The 18,410-nt window shown below is 38.5% G+C and overlaps 1 protein-coding gene across 2 annotated transcripts in view; it reads left to right on the forward strand.

Annotated features, from left to right (window-relative positions):
* Positions 1-18,410, forward strand: part of FNBP4 (formin binding protein 4) — a 41,634-nt gene that overhangs the window by 15,413 nt on the left and 7,811 nt on the right. For both annotated transcript variants that reach the window (XM_041722078.1, XM_041722079.1), the window contains exons 9-15: positions 1,818-1,939; positions 3,412-3,516; positions 5,515-5,648; positions 6,649-6,836; positions 11,519-11,829; positions 12,017-12,161; positions 13,603-13,946. In XM_041722078.1, the coding sequence (XP_041578012.1) occupies positions 1,818-1,939; positions 3,412-3,516; positions 5,515-5,648; positions 6,649-6,836; positions 11,519-11,829; positions 12,017-12,161; positions 13,603-13,946 (1,349 nt within the window). The remainder of the gene's footprint in view (positions 1-1,817; positions 1,940-3,411; positions 3,517-5,514; positions 5,649-6,648; positions 6,837-11,518; positions 11,830-12,016; positions 12,162-13,602; positions 13,947-18,410) is intronic.

Below are 18,410 nucleotides of genomic sequence, written 5' to 3' on the forward strand. Positions count from 1 at the left end.
CTGGTGTATATATATCTTTATGTAGATTTTAGTGTTATGGTACAGATTCCTAAAGATACATTGCTAGGTCAAGGGGTATATACATATTGATCTAATTACCCTCTAAAATATTCTAATTTTAGGGATGCCTGTGTGGCTCAATTGGTAGGGCATCTAACTGGCTTAGGTAGTGATCCTGGGGTCCCAGGATCAAGCCCCACGTCTAGGTCCCTGCTCGATGGGGAGTCTGCCTCTCTTTCTCTCCTTCTGCCTGCACATGCACACACACTCTTTCTCTCTTTCAGATAAATAATAAAATCTTTTAAAAATATGTATATATATTCTAGTCTTAGAGCTCTAGTGGTGCTTTAAATTGTTAAATTCTTATACCTGCCACCAAATGTAAGATCTTTAATATACAAATGAATTATAAACTAATAAATGGAAGAGAGAAGGAGTTGGTTCCAATTTGAAAACGCAGAAGGAGTATTAATGATAAGAGCAAGGCCATTATATGATGAGGTTAAATACTTAGGATATAAACTTTTAAGCTAATAAAAGCTGTTGAAAGTGATGTTAAAAACACGTTACTTCTTTAGATCTAAGATTAACCAGAGTCCAGAAAAAACTTAAATGTGGTTATTTTATTTATTTATTTTAAGGAAAGAACACAAACAGGGAAGACAGGGAAAGAGTAAGGGAGAAACAGACCCCTGCTGAGCAGGGAGCCTTTCAGGGCCTGATCCTAGTATCTGCAGGATCATGACCTGTACCATGTGCCACCCACACACCCCTGGTTTGTTTGTTTGTTTGTTTTTAAAGATTTATTTATTTATTCATGATGGGGGGGGCAGGTAGAGACACAGGAGGAGGGAGAAGCAGGCTCCATGCCGGGAGCCCGACACGGGACTTGATCCCGGGACTCCAGGATCGCGCCCTGGGCCAAAGGCAGGCACCAAACCCCTGAGCCACCCAGGAATCCCCTGTTGTTGTTTTGTTTTTTTTTTTAATGACTGAAAACTTCATGACAGAATGATCTTACATTGTATATGTGAATTAGTTTGGTAAGCAAGTGGTAAGCAGGTAACACAGTTCATATATTTTACTCCAGTAGACATCACCAATCAGAAGAGTAAGTGTGTCCAATAAAGACTGTCTGCAAGGGCACCTGGGTGGCTCAGTGGTTGTGCATCTGCCTTTGGCTCAGGTCGTGATCCCGGGGCTTGGAATCGAGTTCCACATTGGACTCCCCACAGAGAGCCTGCTTCTCCCTCTGCCTATGTTTCTGCCTCTCTCTGTGTGTCTCTCATGAATAAATAAATCTAAAAAAACAAAAAAAAAAGACTGTCTGCAAGCCTTAATCAGTTCAGAAAGGAGGTTATTAGGTTGTTTAAAATTAATGTTCCTCTATTCTGAAAGCTTTTTTTTTTTTTTTCCAAAACCCAATTCATAAAGAACCCTTATATCCTAGGTTTGATATATAGCCTTGAAAAGTAATTGAGTCAATGGTATTCTGGAATAGAGGATTAGAAAGGATAAACAGATGAGGCAGAAAGGGAAAGCAGAGACTGCAGTAGTAAAATGAATTAAATGTTAAAGAATTTTTTTGTTTGTTTTTTTGTTAAAGACATTTTAAGAAAGATTATAAAGGTTAAAGTATTTTGGCTTTATAAAGATGGTAGGTAAGTCATTAGGGTTTCTTGAATAAGGAAAACCACAAGCATAGGAAAAAGACCTAAGAACTTTTTTCAGATATGTGCTACAGGGATAAGAAAATATATATGTGGGGTACTATGTATTTGTCCTTTTGATTTAATTTCACATGGTTTCTTTTATAGTAATTGGTGCTGACACTTCAGAAAAAATAGACGAGAATTCAGACAAAGAGATGGAAGCAGAAGAATCTCCAGAAAAGACAAAAGTACAAACAGCACCTAAAGAAGAAGAACAGGATTTGAAAGTATGTATATTAATACAGCTTGACAATTTTTTTAAATTTTTAAAAAGATTTTGTTTATTAGAGTGAGTACAAGCATGGGGGAGTAGCAGAGAGAGAGGGAAAAGCAGGCTCCCTGCTCAACAGGGGACGCCCGATGCAGGACCAAATTCCAGAACCCTGAGATGATGACCTGAATGAATGTAAGACAGGTGCTTCAGGGTTCCCTCGGTGGCTCAGTGGTTTAGCACCTGCCTTTGGCCCAGGGCGCGATCCTGGAGTCCCGGGATCGAGTCCCACGTCGGGCTTCCAGCATGGAGCCTGCTTCTCCCTCCTCCTGTATTTCTGCCTCTGCCTCTCTCTCTCTCTCTCTCTCTCTCTCTCTCTCTCCATAAATAAATAAATTAAATCTTAAAAAAAAAAAAAAAAGATGCTTCAGCTGTCCAGGCACCCCAGCAAATACTTTTAAATGGGGTAACCGTTAAAGTAATTCTTTATTAGCAAGTAGTAAGAGTGATCTTTACTTCTCTCCATATATAAATCATTTATGTCGTTAGTTGGAAAGGTCATAGGTCACGCTGAAACATTAAATTATAGGACTGACTTGTTGTAGAGAAATTATCTAAAGATAAATTTTACATGTCTTAATTGCTTTCTTAAAAGTTAAGCCTTCATTGGAAAGCAATAACAGCTTATCAAATAGGCTTTCTCTAGTTTGGATGTACTAAAGAAACAAAGTTACAAGTTTAATTCCTTTGTGAACTATTTGTCCTTACACAAGGGCAAATTTGGTTCTGATTTTATTTCAAGCCTAATATGAGAATGGATCACATAGTATGTGGCTATTTAAGGATGGTCTGTTATAAAAACCATTTAACACATTCTTTTGAACTGAAAGAGTTTATCCAGTCACTGGCTAGTGTATAACCATGTGAAAGGGACTGGGAGAATTAATTTTGTTCAGTGTGTAGCTAGTGTAAGCAATTAGTAATGGATAAATGATAGTTTGGATACTATCAGGAGTTGTGTCATTTAATATCTGTTCACACCTGTTGAATCCTGTGTTGTCTCAGAGTACATATGCATTTAATTTCTCTAGACTTGTCATTTGTCACTTGTTATGTGAATTCATTTAAACTAGAATCTTGTCTTCTGTACATAACTGTTTATATGCAGCTGTTTAAGAAAGGCTGTTTCTAGGCAGACCCATTTTTTAAAGCATATTTAAGAATAAATGAAACATTTTACATAATACAAAGAATATTGCTCAGGATACCTGCATGGCTCAGTGGGTAAGTGCCTGCCTTCGGCCCAGGGTGTGATTCTGCAGTCCCAGGATTGAGTCCCACGTCGGGCTCCCTGCATGGAGCCTGCTTCTCCCTCTGCCTGCGTCTCTGCCTCTCTCTCTCTCTCTGTCTCTCATGAATAAAGTCTTTAAAAAAAATACATTGCTGATTCGATTTTATTTCTTCCTCTTTTTCTTTCCCACATTACAGTTTCAGATTGGAGAACTGGCAAATACCCTGACAAGTAAATTTGAATTCCTAGGCATTAATAGACAATCCATCTCCAACTTTCATGTGCTGCTTCTACAGACTGAGGTAATTTAGCCGTTTTTGGTATAATTGGTATTTGAGTAAAATGCTGTATTTGTGAGGCATTTGTCTTATGCGTTTTAATCCTAAATTTAAATTTTTAACATTGGATCCCTGGGTGGCTCAGCGGTTTAGCGCTGCCTTCCGCCCTGGGCCTGATCCTGGAGACCTGGGATCAAGTCCTGCGTTGGGCTCCGGCATGGAGCCTGCTTCTCCCTTTTCCTGTGTCTCTGCTTCTCTCTGTCGCTTTGTCTATCATGAGTAAATAAATAAAATCTTAATTAATTAGTTAAGTAATTTTTAACTTTGACGCATATTTGAACCACCAACCCAGGAAATAAAACTGTGTATTACCCAATGCAAAATATAATAATGAAGATAGATACTGAGATTTTATGTGTGGTGATACTACCTTCAATAGGCATATATTGGGGACACCTAGGTGGCTCAGTGGTCGAGCGTCTGCCTTCAGCCCAGGGCGTGATCCTGGGATCCCAGGATCAAATCCCACATCGGGCTCCCTGCATGGAGCCTGCTCCTTTCCTGCCATGTCTCCACCTCTCTCTGTATGTGTCTCTCATGCATAAATTTTTTTAAAAATAGGCCTTTTTTTTGTTGTTGTTAAAAATTTTTTTGAGGGGCACCTGGGTTTAGTTGATTAAGTATCTGCCTTTGGGGCATCCCCAGTGGCGCAGAAGTTGAGCGCCGCCTGCAGCCCGGGGTGTGATCCTGGGGACCTGGGATTGAGTCCCGTGTCAGGCTTCCTGCATGGAGCCTGCTTCTCCCTTTGCCTGTGTCTCAGCCCCCCCCCAACCCCCCCCCACCGAATAAATGAATGAATGAATGAATGAATGAATGAATGAATGAATAAATAAATAAATAAATAAATCTTTTTTTAAAAAAGTATCTGCCTTTGGCTCAGGTCATGATCCCAGGCTCCTGGGATTGAGCCCTGCATCAGGCTCCCTGCTTAATGAGTCTGCTTTTCCCTCTTCTGTTGCCCTCCCCCCTGTTCATGTGCTTGCGCGCGCTCTCACATTAACTCTCTCTTGTACTCCCTTGCTCAAGTAAATAAATAAAATTTTTTTGAAAAAAAATTGGGGGTTGGCTCCGTTGGTTAGGCATCTAACGCTTGATTTCAGTTCAGATCCTGATCTTAGGGTGGCAAGACTGAGCCTCATGTCGGGCTTTGTGCTCAGCATATCAGGTCTTCTTTTCCCTGTCTCTTGCTTGTGCATGAGTGTGAGCTGTCTCATAAAATCTTTAAAAAGTGTTTTTTTTGTTTTGTTTTTTTGTTTTATGTAAGCTTTATGCCCATTGTGGGGCTCAAATTCAAGACCCTGAAAAAAAAATTCAAGACCCTGAGATCAAGAGTCACATGCTCCACCAACAGAGAATGGGATGTATTTTAATATCGACCTGTTTTCTAACAAAATTCTATTGATAGTGATCAGATGAGGCCATGTAATGTTGAAAGACTTTATAAGTGCTATAGGGTTACAAATCTTTTTAAGGAGAAAAGTTCTGAGTCCTATTTGTAGTTTGCATAGTTCGTAACGTGGCAGGATAGGATTCAGTAAGGAACAGTTCCCATAGGAAGCTGACTTCCTTAAGGACTGAACCTTTGGGGTTTGTTTTTTTTTTTTTTTTGAATCATTGTTTTTTATGAATCACATTACTGAACTGGCTGAACTATCTACCAAACAAAGGTAAAATTGCTAAGGAATTAATATAGTCCAAGGGGAAAACAAAACTGCTACTCATTTTTAGATACTGGAGAGTTGGCAGTATAAAAATGTACTATAGTCCAGTCACCTTTTTTAGAACTCTACAGAGCAAACAAGATTTTTTTATGAAATTAAGAGCAGCTTTAGCTCTTCTTTTTTTGGTCTGTTGTCCTTGTGAGAATCCAGCAATATGGTCATGGACTAGAAAACATGTCCCTTTTACTTCTGCTTCCTGACATAACAATAAGCCTTTAACTTCTCCATTTGTTGATTCTAGACTCGGATTGCGGACTGGAGGGAAGGGGCTCTTAATGGAAACTACCTTAAACGAAAACTTCAGGATGCAGCAGAACAACTAAAACAGTATGAAATAAACGCCACTCCTAAAGGCTGGTCCTGCCACTGGGACAGGTACGCACTCTTCTCCCCTTTTCACCTTTCACCTTTGACATCTCAGACATGATTTGTGATCACCACCACCTGACGACATGACAGCCTGTCTGGAGACTGAGAGCAGCTGCAGTTAGCGGTGCCGGGCAGGCAAAGCACCGCAAGCACTTACAGAGTCTGGGCCAGCCATGGAGAAACAAAAAGCAATGTTTAAAGTGTTCCATGTAACGGATTTTTTCCCAAGATGGACAAAGCTGGTTTTTACTCTCCAGAGTGTTGTTGCACGGAGTAGGGCGGGCTTGGGGGTTAAGCGCATGCGAGAGCTCTGTGCGCTTTACAGGACCTCTGGAAGCAACTACTCCTGATTAACCTCGGTGAAGTTAAGGAAAGCTTCGTGCCTGAAGATGTGAATGAAGAACAAGATTACTATCTTCTGCCAGCAGGTCAGATGAAAACATTTCTTTTTATATTTGGCTTTTCTTGATTTTTTTTTTTCGTTATTTGAAATCTTTGCTCTTTTATTTTTCAGCTCCCAGATCCTCTCCCTCTCTTTAGCTTTCACTGTGTTTGATATCAAGAGTATGAAATGTGAATTCCACGGTCCAAGAGGGGAAGAGTCACCTTTCGCAAACTTCGTTGTTCTCTTCTTTGGAAGGGAAATTAGTGTTCTAGGAGATTGAGTCCCTTCGTTAATGAAACTTGAAACCCTGTTAAGCATTGGCAAAAAAAAAAAAAAAAGAAAAGAAAGAAAAAAGTGTGAGAGGTGTTTTCTAAGTCATCTGTTGGAATGAGAGGGCTCAGGGCTGTATTCACAGAGCTGCTGGCAGTGCAAATAGCTTTGAATTATCCTTGGTTCTTCATCCTCAATTGTCAAAGCTCTTTGTTGCCTTTGTGAATAGCAGTCCATTAAGAAGAGGTTCGTCCCTGTGAGAGCAGACTGCTGTCCTGGGACAGGACCAAATGGAAGTGTCTTTGTAGGAGAATGGGTCTTAAAACATGTGTTTTCTTTCTTGTAATTTAGGGATCATAGACGATATTTCTATGTAAACGAACAGTCGGGCGAGTCTCAGTGGGAGTTTCCAGATGGTGAGGAGGAGGAGGAAGAAAGCCAAGCACAAGAAAGTAGAGACGAGACTCTTCCTAAACAGACCTTGAAAGACAAAACTGGCACTGATTCAAATTCTGCAGAATCCTCTGAGAATTCCACAGGTGGGACAATTTATCCTGTATTAATTGGAGAGAAATAATTTTGAAGGGAAAAAAAGACTTGTATTAGTTGACCATAAAAGGAGAAAATAATTCAAATCATAATAACATTTCTGGTTAAAAAATAGTGGCTTGACATAAAATTGTAAGAGTTAATAGGGAAGAAAACTAAGGCAGTGACTGCTTGGAAATCACACTATTAATATCAGACTTTGGTAAAACCTGAAATGATGAGCCAGTATATTTTGATTTTAAGAGTGTCCCCCCCAGAAAAAAGAAAAAAAAAAAAAGAAAAAAAAAAGTGTCCCATGCATGCTCCTATCTACTTGCTAGGTAGGATGCTTTCCAATTCTTGAATCATTTAATAAAGCCAGTTAGATTAACAAAACGATTGTCCTATAACCACTCTCATTCCACAGACAAGGCTGTGTATCCACTAATAAATGGTAGTTAATATTACGGAACTAGTAACTGAATTGTCAGTATTTATGTGGAATGATAATGGGAGATTTATTCTGCCTGTCTACAGAAACCTTTGTTGATATTTCAACCTCATTTTTCACTCCACTAGTCTTAATAAGACATGGTTTGCTACAAATCAAAATGTTCTGAAGAAATGGTATGAAACTATGACCATTATTTCAGAGAAGCAAAATAATTGGTGCAAATTGCCAACAGTAATCCAGTATAAAACAATCAGGGTGGCTCTCAACCCATTTAAAGTTCTCATAGTCTTTAGTTTCATTACATACATCTGAAAAGCTTTCATAGCTCCTCAGTTACTTTGAGAATCTGAGAGATCCTCTAAAGAGAAGTGGCTTGATTTCCCCATTAGTGAAGAAGATGTGCTCCCCCCGCCCCCAATCTACCATTCTTGGAATGACAAAAATAAGTGAAGAGTAAAGCATAGTCAAGACTATGATTAGCAACCTTTTTGATCTAAAAAACTAGTGGCTGTTTGTTAAAAATGATAGCAGATAAAGCAAGAGTCTGTGGTTTGGCTTATAAAGTAATAAACCTTTGAAGATAAAGACATGGAATTTGTTGGTAATGTATGAAGAGCTGAATTCTTTTGTCTTCTATTTATCAAAAATAATACTTTGGGATCGGGGACCCAATTGAATACAATCAAGAAGTTGGTAATGTGCCAAATGAAACTGATAGGTTACCAAATGATTTTGTTAATTTCTTATCTTAATTTCTTAATAGCCTAGGGGTAATTACCAGATGAGTAAATAAAAACCTACATTGGCTGCAGTGATTTTGCACATAGCAAAAGTGTGGTTTCATTCTACTTCATATTTCAGAAATATATTTTCTAAAGTTCTAGGGTATTTCAACATTTTCATGAAGAGATTTCCTTGATTATTTTCCTCATTCTTTTGGTAGTAATGATAAATGCATCTAATAAGTTGGTTTTATGATTTGTTTGCTTTTGAGTACTTAGTAAATTGAAGAGAGGCTTGATGGTAGTGCTGGGTGGTCGATTTTACTCCTGACCACTGCTTCATGTCCCTTGTATGTTACTGAGCTGAATATTCTAGAATTACCAACTCTTACATATTCTGTGAACACCTTAGAGCCAAGTTTTTTGTTTTTATTAATAACAAACACAGTTGGGTACTGTCTGGGAAAGGGAAGACTTGGAGACATAACTGATTAAAACAAAACTAATTGCGCTGTAGGAAAAAGCCACTGATATATTTGCTTATATTCTTAAGCCTCTTTAATGAGAGACACTAAAATTTGATAAACTTGATTTAAATAAAACCCAAATCTTGTACTAAGGTCTTTGGGATTTAAGAGCATTTCTGATGGCTATTTTAAGCCTGTAAAGTTTTTTAAATATGATCTGTTTGTCATCCCAGCAGTGGTTAAAACCATATTTTAAAGAAGAAAAGTTATGTTATGGGGAACTAGGAAGCTTCCAAGTTCTGTTCATTTTTAATAACTTGTTCATTAATGTCCTGTCTCTAAAGACCAGTGAGATTTGAAGAGATCTAATACATCTGTCTTATTAGATTTTGTCACTTAGGTTAAACTTAGCTTCTTTTCAAAAGTCTGTGGAATTATTTTTTGTATAATAAGTCCCTTAAATTGCTAAACTGGCCTCTTGGTTCAAAATACTAAGCAAAAATTTTCTCTTTGGAGAAATATTGGAAACCAATAAAGGAAGCCTGCCTACAAATAGAAACAGAGATGCATAGAAAAAGTAGGTTCTTGAAGAGCTCAAAAATAGGTCCCCACACTATTCTAAGTCTGTAGTTTTCAAATTTATTAGCATAAAAAATAAAAGCTGTTTACTTTTTTGTTAAGATTTTACTTATTTATGAGAGAGACAGAGAGAGAGAGGGGCAGAGACACAGGCAGAGGGAGAAACAGGCTCCATGCAGGGAGCCCGACATGGGACTCGATCCCGGGTACTAAACCTCTAAGCCACCCAGGCTGCCCAAGCTGTGTTTACTTTTAATCTCTCCTTGGACTTCAGGCTTAAGTGTTCTCTTAAATGGCAAAATATACCAAATAGGTTATATTGAGAAAACGAGAGAAGCGTCATGTAATAGGACATCTGTGGATATTCAGATGGAGATTTCTTAAGTTCTTTATGTTTAAGATAAAGAAGATAATTATTAAGACACAGCTTTTGTGTTTTCAGCAAACTTAGTATGGGACTCAAATATTAACCAAAAATGCTTCTATTTGCTGCCAAATTTGTCAAGTCTAGTTTATCTCATATTTACACAAAGTTTAATTCTGATTATCTTTGCTGGAGGTTGTAAACCACATTATTAACCTTGAAATCTGTATTTCCTTGAGTTGCTTTGCATAGCAACACCTTACTATCCTGACTATATCCATTGCATTATCTTTCCAGATGAGAATATGTAAAATTCAACTTTATTACCTACCAAATGTTGTTGAAAGTTTAGTAGAAGGAAGTTTGTTATTAATCCTCGTTATTTATTATCTTCTGATGTAATCTTGATGTTCTATTATTATGTAATAGATTGCCTGGTCATACCTAGACTTTATTTGTCTGAAAGTTAGTGTGCAAATTCATATTAGATATGACCAAATATAAAAGTTTAATGAGGCATTTGAAGTCTTTCTAGCTGGAAAACTACATTCCTGTTTTCTGGTACTTTCTTTTCAGTGCTCTTTTCTTTTACTGAGTAAGCAACTTCTCAAAATAATTCCAGTAACCTTGTGAATCATCATCTTGAAGTCTTTTACATAATGTATTATTTATCTGTTTCATAAAAACTAAAACTATCCTAAAAGCCAAATGGTTTATGGTGGCTTTGGTTTTACCTTATTGAGAACCAGTGGTGCTTTTTGAGGCAACTAAGGTGGTAAAGGATTCAATCTTTATTGTGGAGCCTTTTGTTATAGAGCCTTTATTTAACCCACTACTTTTGACCATGAAATTTAACAGTTGATTCATTTGGAACTCTATTCCATGAGAAGTGAGATTTGATTCAACTGTGATTGCTAATGCTTTTAGACCCCTGGAATTTTATGAGGACTTCCTGGTAAAATATCACTAGACTAGGAGTCAGACCTGGCCACTGAGAGCTATATGATGTTGGGCAAGTCATTTTCCTCCTGGGTTTCATTACCTTTGAAGTGAGAGAGTTGAACTAGATGATTTCTCATGTCTCTTCTACTCCTAAATTCTATGATTTTAGGGAGAAAATTCCCTTCAGCATTCCTGGGATATATATCTAATAGTCCCATATATTGTGAAACTTCCCTATTGACGATAAAGAGGGATGGGGAAGGCTACAAGTAAGTATATCCTCCTATTTTCTCTAACCCTTAAAGCTCTTCCCAGGAGAGAGAAAGGACAATGATGAACTGGCTTTTGCAGAATTTGAAGAAAGCTGGTCCTGCAGCCTTTGAGCTATAATTTTTTAACTTACACTCTAGCAGCAATTTCAGATTCTCTGTATCTTCAAACACCTCTTTTGTGTGTGCCTTAGTTACTTACCTTGAAGATATGTTGCTCTAAATTTCCCTTTTCTCATTACAGAAATAAAAAAATTACCCTTCCTGATTTGTGTTGCTATGATTTAGCAAATATAATTCATACAAAGGTGCAAAGGAATGATAGAGTTGACAAGAGCACCTTGTAAGTGGATTTTTAAAATTTTGTAATCCAAATTAATTAAAGTAGGTAGAATTCAAAACTGGTGTTTTGAATGGGTACTTATCTGGGTCATTCCCAAACAGTTATCTGGCTCACTAAAAAAAATAACATGGGATCAGTATTGCAAATATACATTATTCATTCCCCTCTTCTCTCTTGAAATAAAAAAGACCCAGAGTGTTGCCTTCTACTTGTGTGTGTTGAAACTGAATGTTTGAAATAAAAAACTTTAGGGTTCAGATGACCAAATTTCTCATTGAATTGATGTGGTGTGCTTCATTTATTTATTCATAGATCTGGACCCAAAGACTAGTACATAATATAGCTGGGGCAAGTGCTAACTGTGAAGTTCATAAATTTCATCTTTCCATGGTAGTCATTTTTGAATTGAATTATTTAATATTTCAGTGACCTTAATGTAGAATAGATGGCTGTGGGTCTGATTTTGTATCACTAGTCACTTGAACATTGCTGTGAATGTAAGGCACAGAGTTTTTTGTATTCCCTTTTCCCTGACTTATGTTTGTTTTCATAGGTTCTCTTTGTAAAGAGTCCTTTTCTGGGCAAGTTTCTTCTTCATCACTCATGCCACTTACTCCATTCTGGACCCTCCTTCAGTCAAATGTGCCTGTGCTTCAACCTCCATTACCTTTGGAAATGCCACCGCCCCCACCTCCCCCCCCAGAATCCCCTCCTCCCCCCCCTCCTCCCCCTCCTCCTGTAGAAGATGGTGAGATCCAGGAGGTAGAGATGGAGGATGAGGGAAGTGAGGAGCCTCCTGCCCCAGGAACAGAGGAAGATACTCCATTGAAACCTTCAACACAGACCACAGTTGTAACTAGCCAGGTGAGAAATACCATTTGGCCTTTTGAAGAGTTTTGGGAGACTGGGGCATGATTGACACCATATTTTATTTTATTTTATTTTATTTTATTTTTTTTTTTTTTATTTTTATTTTTTTTACCATATTTTATTTTAGAAGAAAATGTTTAATCAGGCCTTTTAGCCACTAACTAGATTCTCTGTGTTTCAGAGTTCAGTCGATTCTACCATCTCTAGTTCTCCTTCCACTAAAGCGGTAAAAAGAAAAGCTACAGAAATTAGTACTGCAGTAGTTCAGAGATCAGCTACCATTGGTAGTTCTCCGGTACTCTACAGCCAAACAGCTATAGCTACAGGTAAGCACTGTGATTAAAATAAGTTTTCCATAATCTGTTATCTTTGTTTCAGAATTTTAGATGTCATCAAAGGCCTATAGGTGTCATGTAAAGGCTCTTCATTTCATTGTTTTGTTTTCCCTAAGTAGGTACCACCCCCCAGTGTGGAGCCCAGTGTCAGGTTTGAACTCACAACTTTGAGATCAAGAGTCAGAAACTTAACCAACTGAGCCACCCAGGTGCCCCAAGGGCTTTTCATTTTAAAAACTCGTGGGGCACGAGATGCCTGGGTGGTCCAGTGGTTGAGCGTCTGCCTTTGGCCCAGGGCATGATCCCGGAGTCCTGTGATCGAGTCCCACATTGGGTTCCCTGCATGGAGCCTGCCTCTGTCTCTGCCTGTGTTTCTTTTTTTTTTTTTTTTTCTGCCTGTGTTTCTCTCTCTCTCTCTCTGTGTCTCTCGTGAATGAATAAATAAAATCTTTTTTTTTTTTAAGATTTTATTTATTCATTCACGAGAGACAACAGAGGGAGAGGCAGAGACATAGGCAGAGAGAGAAACAGGCTCTATGCAAGGAGCTTGATGTGGGACTCGATCCCGTGACTCCAGGATCACATCCTGGGCCGAAGGCAGACACTCAACCGCTGAGCCACCCAGGCATCCCCCATATTGTTTTCTGTGCGATTACATGACTTGAGTAATTTTGATGTTTCAGTACTTTAATGCTGGGGCACCTTAGTGGTTTAGTTGACAGACCATGCAACTCTTGATCTTGGGATCACGAGTTTAAGCCCATGTCAGGGGTTGAGCTTATTTAAAAGAAAAGACAACCAAAAAATGTACCTTATTCCTAAAGTATCAAAAATATTTTGCTACCAGAAAATGTGGCTATATATATATATTTTTTAATTTACTTACTTAGTTGAGAGAGAATTCGGGCATGTGCACAGAGTGCTGGGGAGGGGCTGAGGGAGAGAAATCCTTAGGCACATTCCCCACTGAGCACAAAGCCCCATAGCAGGGCTCAATCTCAGCTATCTGGAGATCATGACCTGAGTGGAAACCAAGAATCAGTTAACTGAGCCACTCAGGTGCCCCATGGCTATTTTTTTAAGATTTTATTTATTTGAGAGAGAGAGCATGAGCAGGGGAAGAGGGGCAAAGGAGGGAGAGGGGGGAGAAGCAGACTCCTTGCTGAGCAGGGAGCCCATTGCAGGGCTCCATCCCAGGACCCTGGGATCATGCCCTGAGCCAAAGATAGACACTTAACCAACTTAGCCATTTAGGCCTCCCACTGTGGTTAAATTTTTTTTTTTTTTTTTTTTTTTTTTTTTTTTTGAGGAAAAGGTATCATTTTGACGTCATTTTGTAGGTAATCTAACCCTCATTTCTCTCTTTCATCTTTTCCTTGTTTTTGCTTTGTCACAATGTCCTTACAGTTTCATTTTGTGTTTTCTGTGTTAGGTCACCAAGCAGCAGGGATTGGACACCAGTCTGCAGGGATTGGACACCAGGCAATATCAGTTAGCCATCCGGCAACAGGAATGGGTCATCAAGCCAGAGGAATGAGCCTGCAGTCAAATTACCTAGGACTGGCATCAGCTCCTGCAATTATGAGCTATGCTGAATGTTCTGTTCCAATGGCAGTGACTGCTTCCACATTGCAGCCAGTCCAGGCCCGAGGTGCTGTGCCTACCACTGCCATTATTGAACCACCACCTCCTCCTCCTCCTCCTCCACCACCACCACCACCACCAGCTCCCAAAATGCCACCACCGGAGAAGACAAAGAAAGGGAAGAAAGATAAGGTATAGTAAATCTGTCTTAAGTTCCTATTCATTCATTCATTCATTCATTCATTCATTCATTCATTCACGAGAGACACAGAGAGAGGCAGAGACATGGCAGAGGAAGAAGCAGGCTCCATGTGGGGAGCCCGATGTGGGACTCGATCCCAGGACTCCAGGATTACGCCCTGGGCCAAAGGCAGGCACTAAACTGCTGAGCCACCCAGGTGTCCCTTAAGTTCCTATTTAAAAAATTTTTTATCATTGAAGTAATATTCATGTAAAATTCATCATTTTAAATTCACCATTCTCCAACTTCATATATATCTTTTTCAATATTGACTGTCCAAGTTACCGTGTAATTTCATATGAATTTAAAGCTTTTTGTGCTCTCGTCAGCAGCACGTATACTAAAGTTCAGCTTTTCCATTACTGCATAAAAAGCCAGTGGAGGGATGCCTGGATGGCTCAGCGGTTTGGCGCCTGCGTTTGGCCCAGGGCGTGATGCTGGAGTAGTGGGATCGAGTCCTATGTCGGGTTCCCCGCGGGAAGCCTGCTTCTCCCTCTGCCTGTGTATCTGCCTGTCTCTCTCTCTCTCTCTCTCTCTCTCTCATGAATAAATAAACTTTTAAAAAAGCCAGTGGAAGTTGATAGAGATTGTATTAATCTGTAGATATGTTCGGTTGTGTTGCCATTTTAATATTGTGTTGTTTAATCTGTGAATGCAGATTCTTTCCATTTAAGTCTTTGATTTTTTTTTTTTTTTTTTTTTTGTAGTTTTCAGTGTAGGAGTCTTTATTTTCTTTACTGAGTTTATTCTCAGGTATTTTATTCTTTTTTTTGTTGGATACTATTGTAAGAGATGTTTTAATTTACTTAAATTTACACTTTTAGCATTACATAATATTCTTCATTATTTTTTTTTCCATTATTTCTTGTAACGCTTTTTGATTTAGTCTCTCTTGTCTCATTAATGTTGTTATCCTTGCTTTCTCTTGGTTACTATTTGCATGGAATATTATTCTGTCCTTTCACTTTAAACCTGTATATGTCCTTAGAAAGAAAATTAATTTCTTATGAACATCACTACTTGGATTCTGGGATTTTGTCTTTAATTTTTTTTTTTTTTTTTTAAGATTTTATTTATTTATTCATGAGAGACACAGAGAGGGGGATGGGGCAGGGACACAGGCAGAGGGAGAAACAGGCTCCATGCAAGAAGCCTGATGTGGGACTTGATCCCGGAACTCCAGGATCACGCCCTGGGCCTAAGGCAGGTGCTCCACCACTGAGCCATCCAGGGATCCCCCCCCACTTTTTTAAGATTTTATTTATTTATTTTTTAAAAAAGATTTCATTTATTTGTTTATTTATAAGAGATTTTATTTTTTTTAAGATTTTATTTATTTTTTAATTTTATAATATTCATTTATTTGAGAGAGAGTATGAGTGGAGAGGGACAGAGGGAGAAGAGAGAGAATACCAAGTAGATTCTGTGCCAAGCACAGAGCCTGATGTGGGGCTTGCTCTCATGACCCTGAGATCATGACCTGAGCCAAAATCAAGAATTGGATGCTCAACCAACTGAACCACCTAGGCACCCCACGATTCTGTTTTTAAAATCATCCTGGCAGTATATGACTTTAATTGGAGTCTTGACTTCCTTTCCCTTCCCTTCCCTTTTTTCTTTTTTTTAAGATTTTATTAATTCATGAGAGACCCAGAGAGAGACAGAGACGTGGGCAGAGGGAGGAGCAGGCTCCCAGAGTCCCATGCGGAACTCGATCCCAGGACCCCGGGATCATGCCGTGAGCCAAAGGCAGATGCTCAACCACTGAGCCACCCAAGGGTCTTATGGGATCTTTCATTTATATCAGTAAATTACTAGTTTATTATCAATAATCACTGATAGAGAAAGACTTACTGTTACTATTTTATTTGTTTTCTGTATATCTTATAAAGCTTTTTGTCATTTTTTTCCCTTACTGCCTTCTTTGGTGTTTACTTTTTTGAGTGACACGTTTTGATTCCTTTATTTCCATTTGCATATATTCTATGTTTATTTTCTTTATGGTTATATGGATATTATATATAAGGTGCTAAAGGTAAACTACTCTATTTTTTTTAAATTTTTATTTATTTATGATAGTCACAGAGAGAGAGAGAGAGAGAGAGAGAGAGAGAGAGGCAGAGACATAGGCAGAGGGAGAAGCCGGCTCCATGCACCGGGAGCCCGACGTGGGATTCGATCCCCGGTCTCCAGGATCGCGCCCTGGGCCAAAGGCAGGCACTAAACCGCTGCGCCACCCAGGGATCCCAAACTACTCTATTTTAAACTGATAACACTCCATTGCAAACAGAACTGCTATATAGCTGCACCTCACATTCCATTATTGGTGTTACAAATTACATCTTTATGTACTGTATACCCATATATTGTATACCCATTAATATAGATTTATAATTAATATCTTTGTTTTTGTCTTTTGAATTTTGTAGAAGAATAAAAAGAGTTAACAAACCAAAATCATAATCATACTAGTTTTTATACATGTCCCTATATTTACCTTTATCAGAGAACTTTATATATTTTTGAATGACAAGTTACTAACTGACATTTTTTTCTTTCTTTCTTTTTTTTTTTTTTTTAACTGGCATTTTTTCATTTCAATTCGCAGGACTCCATTAAGCATTTCTTGTAGGGCAAGTCAAGCAGTAATGACCTCGCTGAGTTTTTGTTTATGTGGGCATGTCTTAATGTCTTTATTTTGGAGTTCAGTTTGCCAACATATAGCATAACACCCAGTGCTTGTCTTCCTCAATTTTGAAGGAAAGTGTTGCTGGTATGCAATTCTCAGTTGACCTCTTTTTTTCTTTGACCCAACTTTAAATACAGCCTCCTGCCTTTTGGCCTGCACCATTTCTGCCAGAAATCCTCTGATAATCTTATTGAGGATCCCTTGTACATGACGAGTCACCTTTTTTTTTTTTTTCCTGCTTTGAAGATTCTCCTTGTCTTTTGGCTTTTGACAGGTTATATCACAGTGTAGTCTTTTGAGGTTTATCCTATGTGGAGTTTGTTAGGCCTCTTGCATATGTCTATCCATGTCTTCCTTAAATTTGAGAAGTTTTTGGTTATAATTACTTTTTTTTTTAATAGTCTTCATCTCCAGCATAGAGCCCAGTGTGGGGCTTGAACTCATGACCCTAAGACCTGAGTCAATGCCAAAAATTGGATGCTTAAGGGACTGAGCCACCCAAAAGTCCCAAGGCTATTCTTAAAATAAGCTCTCCTCTTTTCTTTCCATCCTCCCGGGATTCCCCAAATATATAAATTGATCTACTTAATGGTGTATTTTAAGTCACTTAGACTCTGTTCTCTTTGCTTCATTCTTTTTCTTTTTTGCTCTTACAGACTCTTAATTTCAAATGACATACCATAAGTTTTATTGATCCTTTCTTCTGCCTATCAGAGTCTTCTGTTGAGCTTATGAATTTTTCAGCTTCAGAATTGCTAACTGGTTTGGCTTTTTTTATATATATATCTTTTTTTTTTTTTTAATCTTTGTTGATAATCTCGTTTTGTTCCTGTGTCTTCTGTTTCCTGATTTCCACTAATTCTTAGCCAGTGTTTTCCTCATCTCCTTGATTGAACACATTTAAGACGACTACTTTAAAACTTTGTCCAGTAAGTTTTAAGCATGTGTTTATGGTGGGTTTCTAGAGATGAATTTTTTTTGTCATTTCATTTTTCATTCCGTTTGTGTGATTTGTGATTTTTTTTCCTTTGTTGAAAATTAGGCATTTGAAAAAAAAAAAAAAGAAAAAAAAGAAAATTAGGCATTTGAGGGGTGCCTGGGTGGCTCAGTCAGTTCAGCATCTGCCTTCAGCTCAGGTCATGATCCCGTAGTTCTGAGATCAAGCCCCGCATTGGGCTCCCTCTGCCTGTAGCTCCCCTTGTGTGCGTATGCGCATGTACACAATCTTTTAAAAAGGAAACGAAAATTAGGCATTTGAGAAAACAATTCTTCTAGTCTCTGTACCCGGGCTCTATTTGTAGAAAGACCTTCATTAATTCACCCAGCATGAAGGCCTAAGATCTTTTTGGGCCTTTTCTGGGCATTTGTATTCGCTGGATTTGTGCTTGTTCTTTTTTTGCCATCCCCTTCTATACATTTAATTTTAATTTTTCTAATAGTCTCACACCTGCATTTTTCCTAGGAGCTTTACATGCTGTATTGTATTCCTCTGCCCATAATCTCTCACTCCCAAGTATCCACATGACTGTAGTTTCCCTGTGGTTTTCATATACTACAGTGTCTGCCACTGCCTTTCATGGCTTCCAACCAGAGATCCAAAACATGCTGCCATTCCTGCTTGAGCTCCAGGTTAAGCAGTATACAGAAACCAGTCCCTCAGGCAGCCAGACAGGCTAGAATATTTTACTCTTTTTTTCTTCCCTCCTGAAGGAGATAACTGAGAATT

The sequence above is a fragment of the Vulpes lagopus genome, chromosome 11 (genome assembly GCF_018345385.1).
Source record: "Vulpes lagopus strain Blue_001 chromosome 11, ASM1834538v1, whole genome shotgun sequence".
Classification (NCBI taxonomy): Eukaryota; Metazoa; Chordata; class Mammalia; order Carnivora; family Canidae; genus Vulpes; species Vulpes lagopus.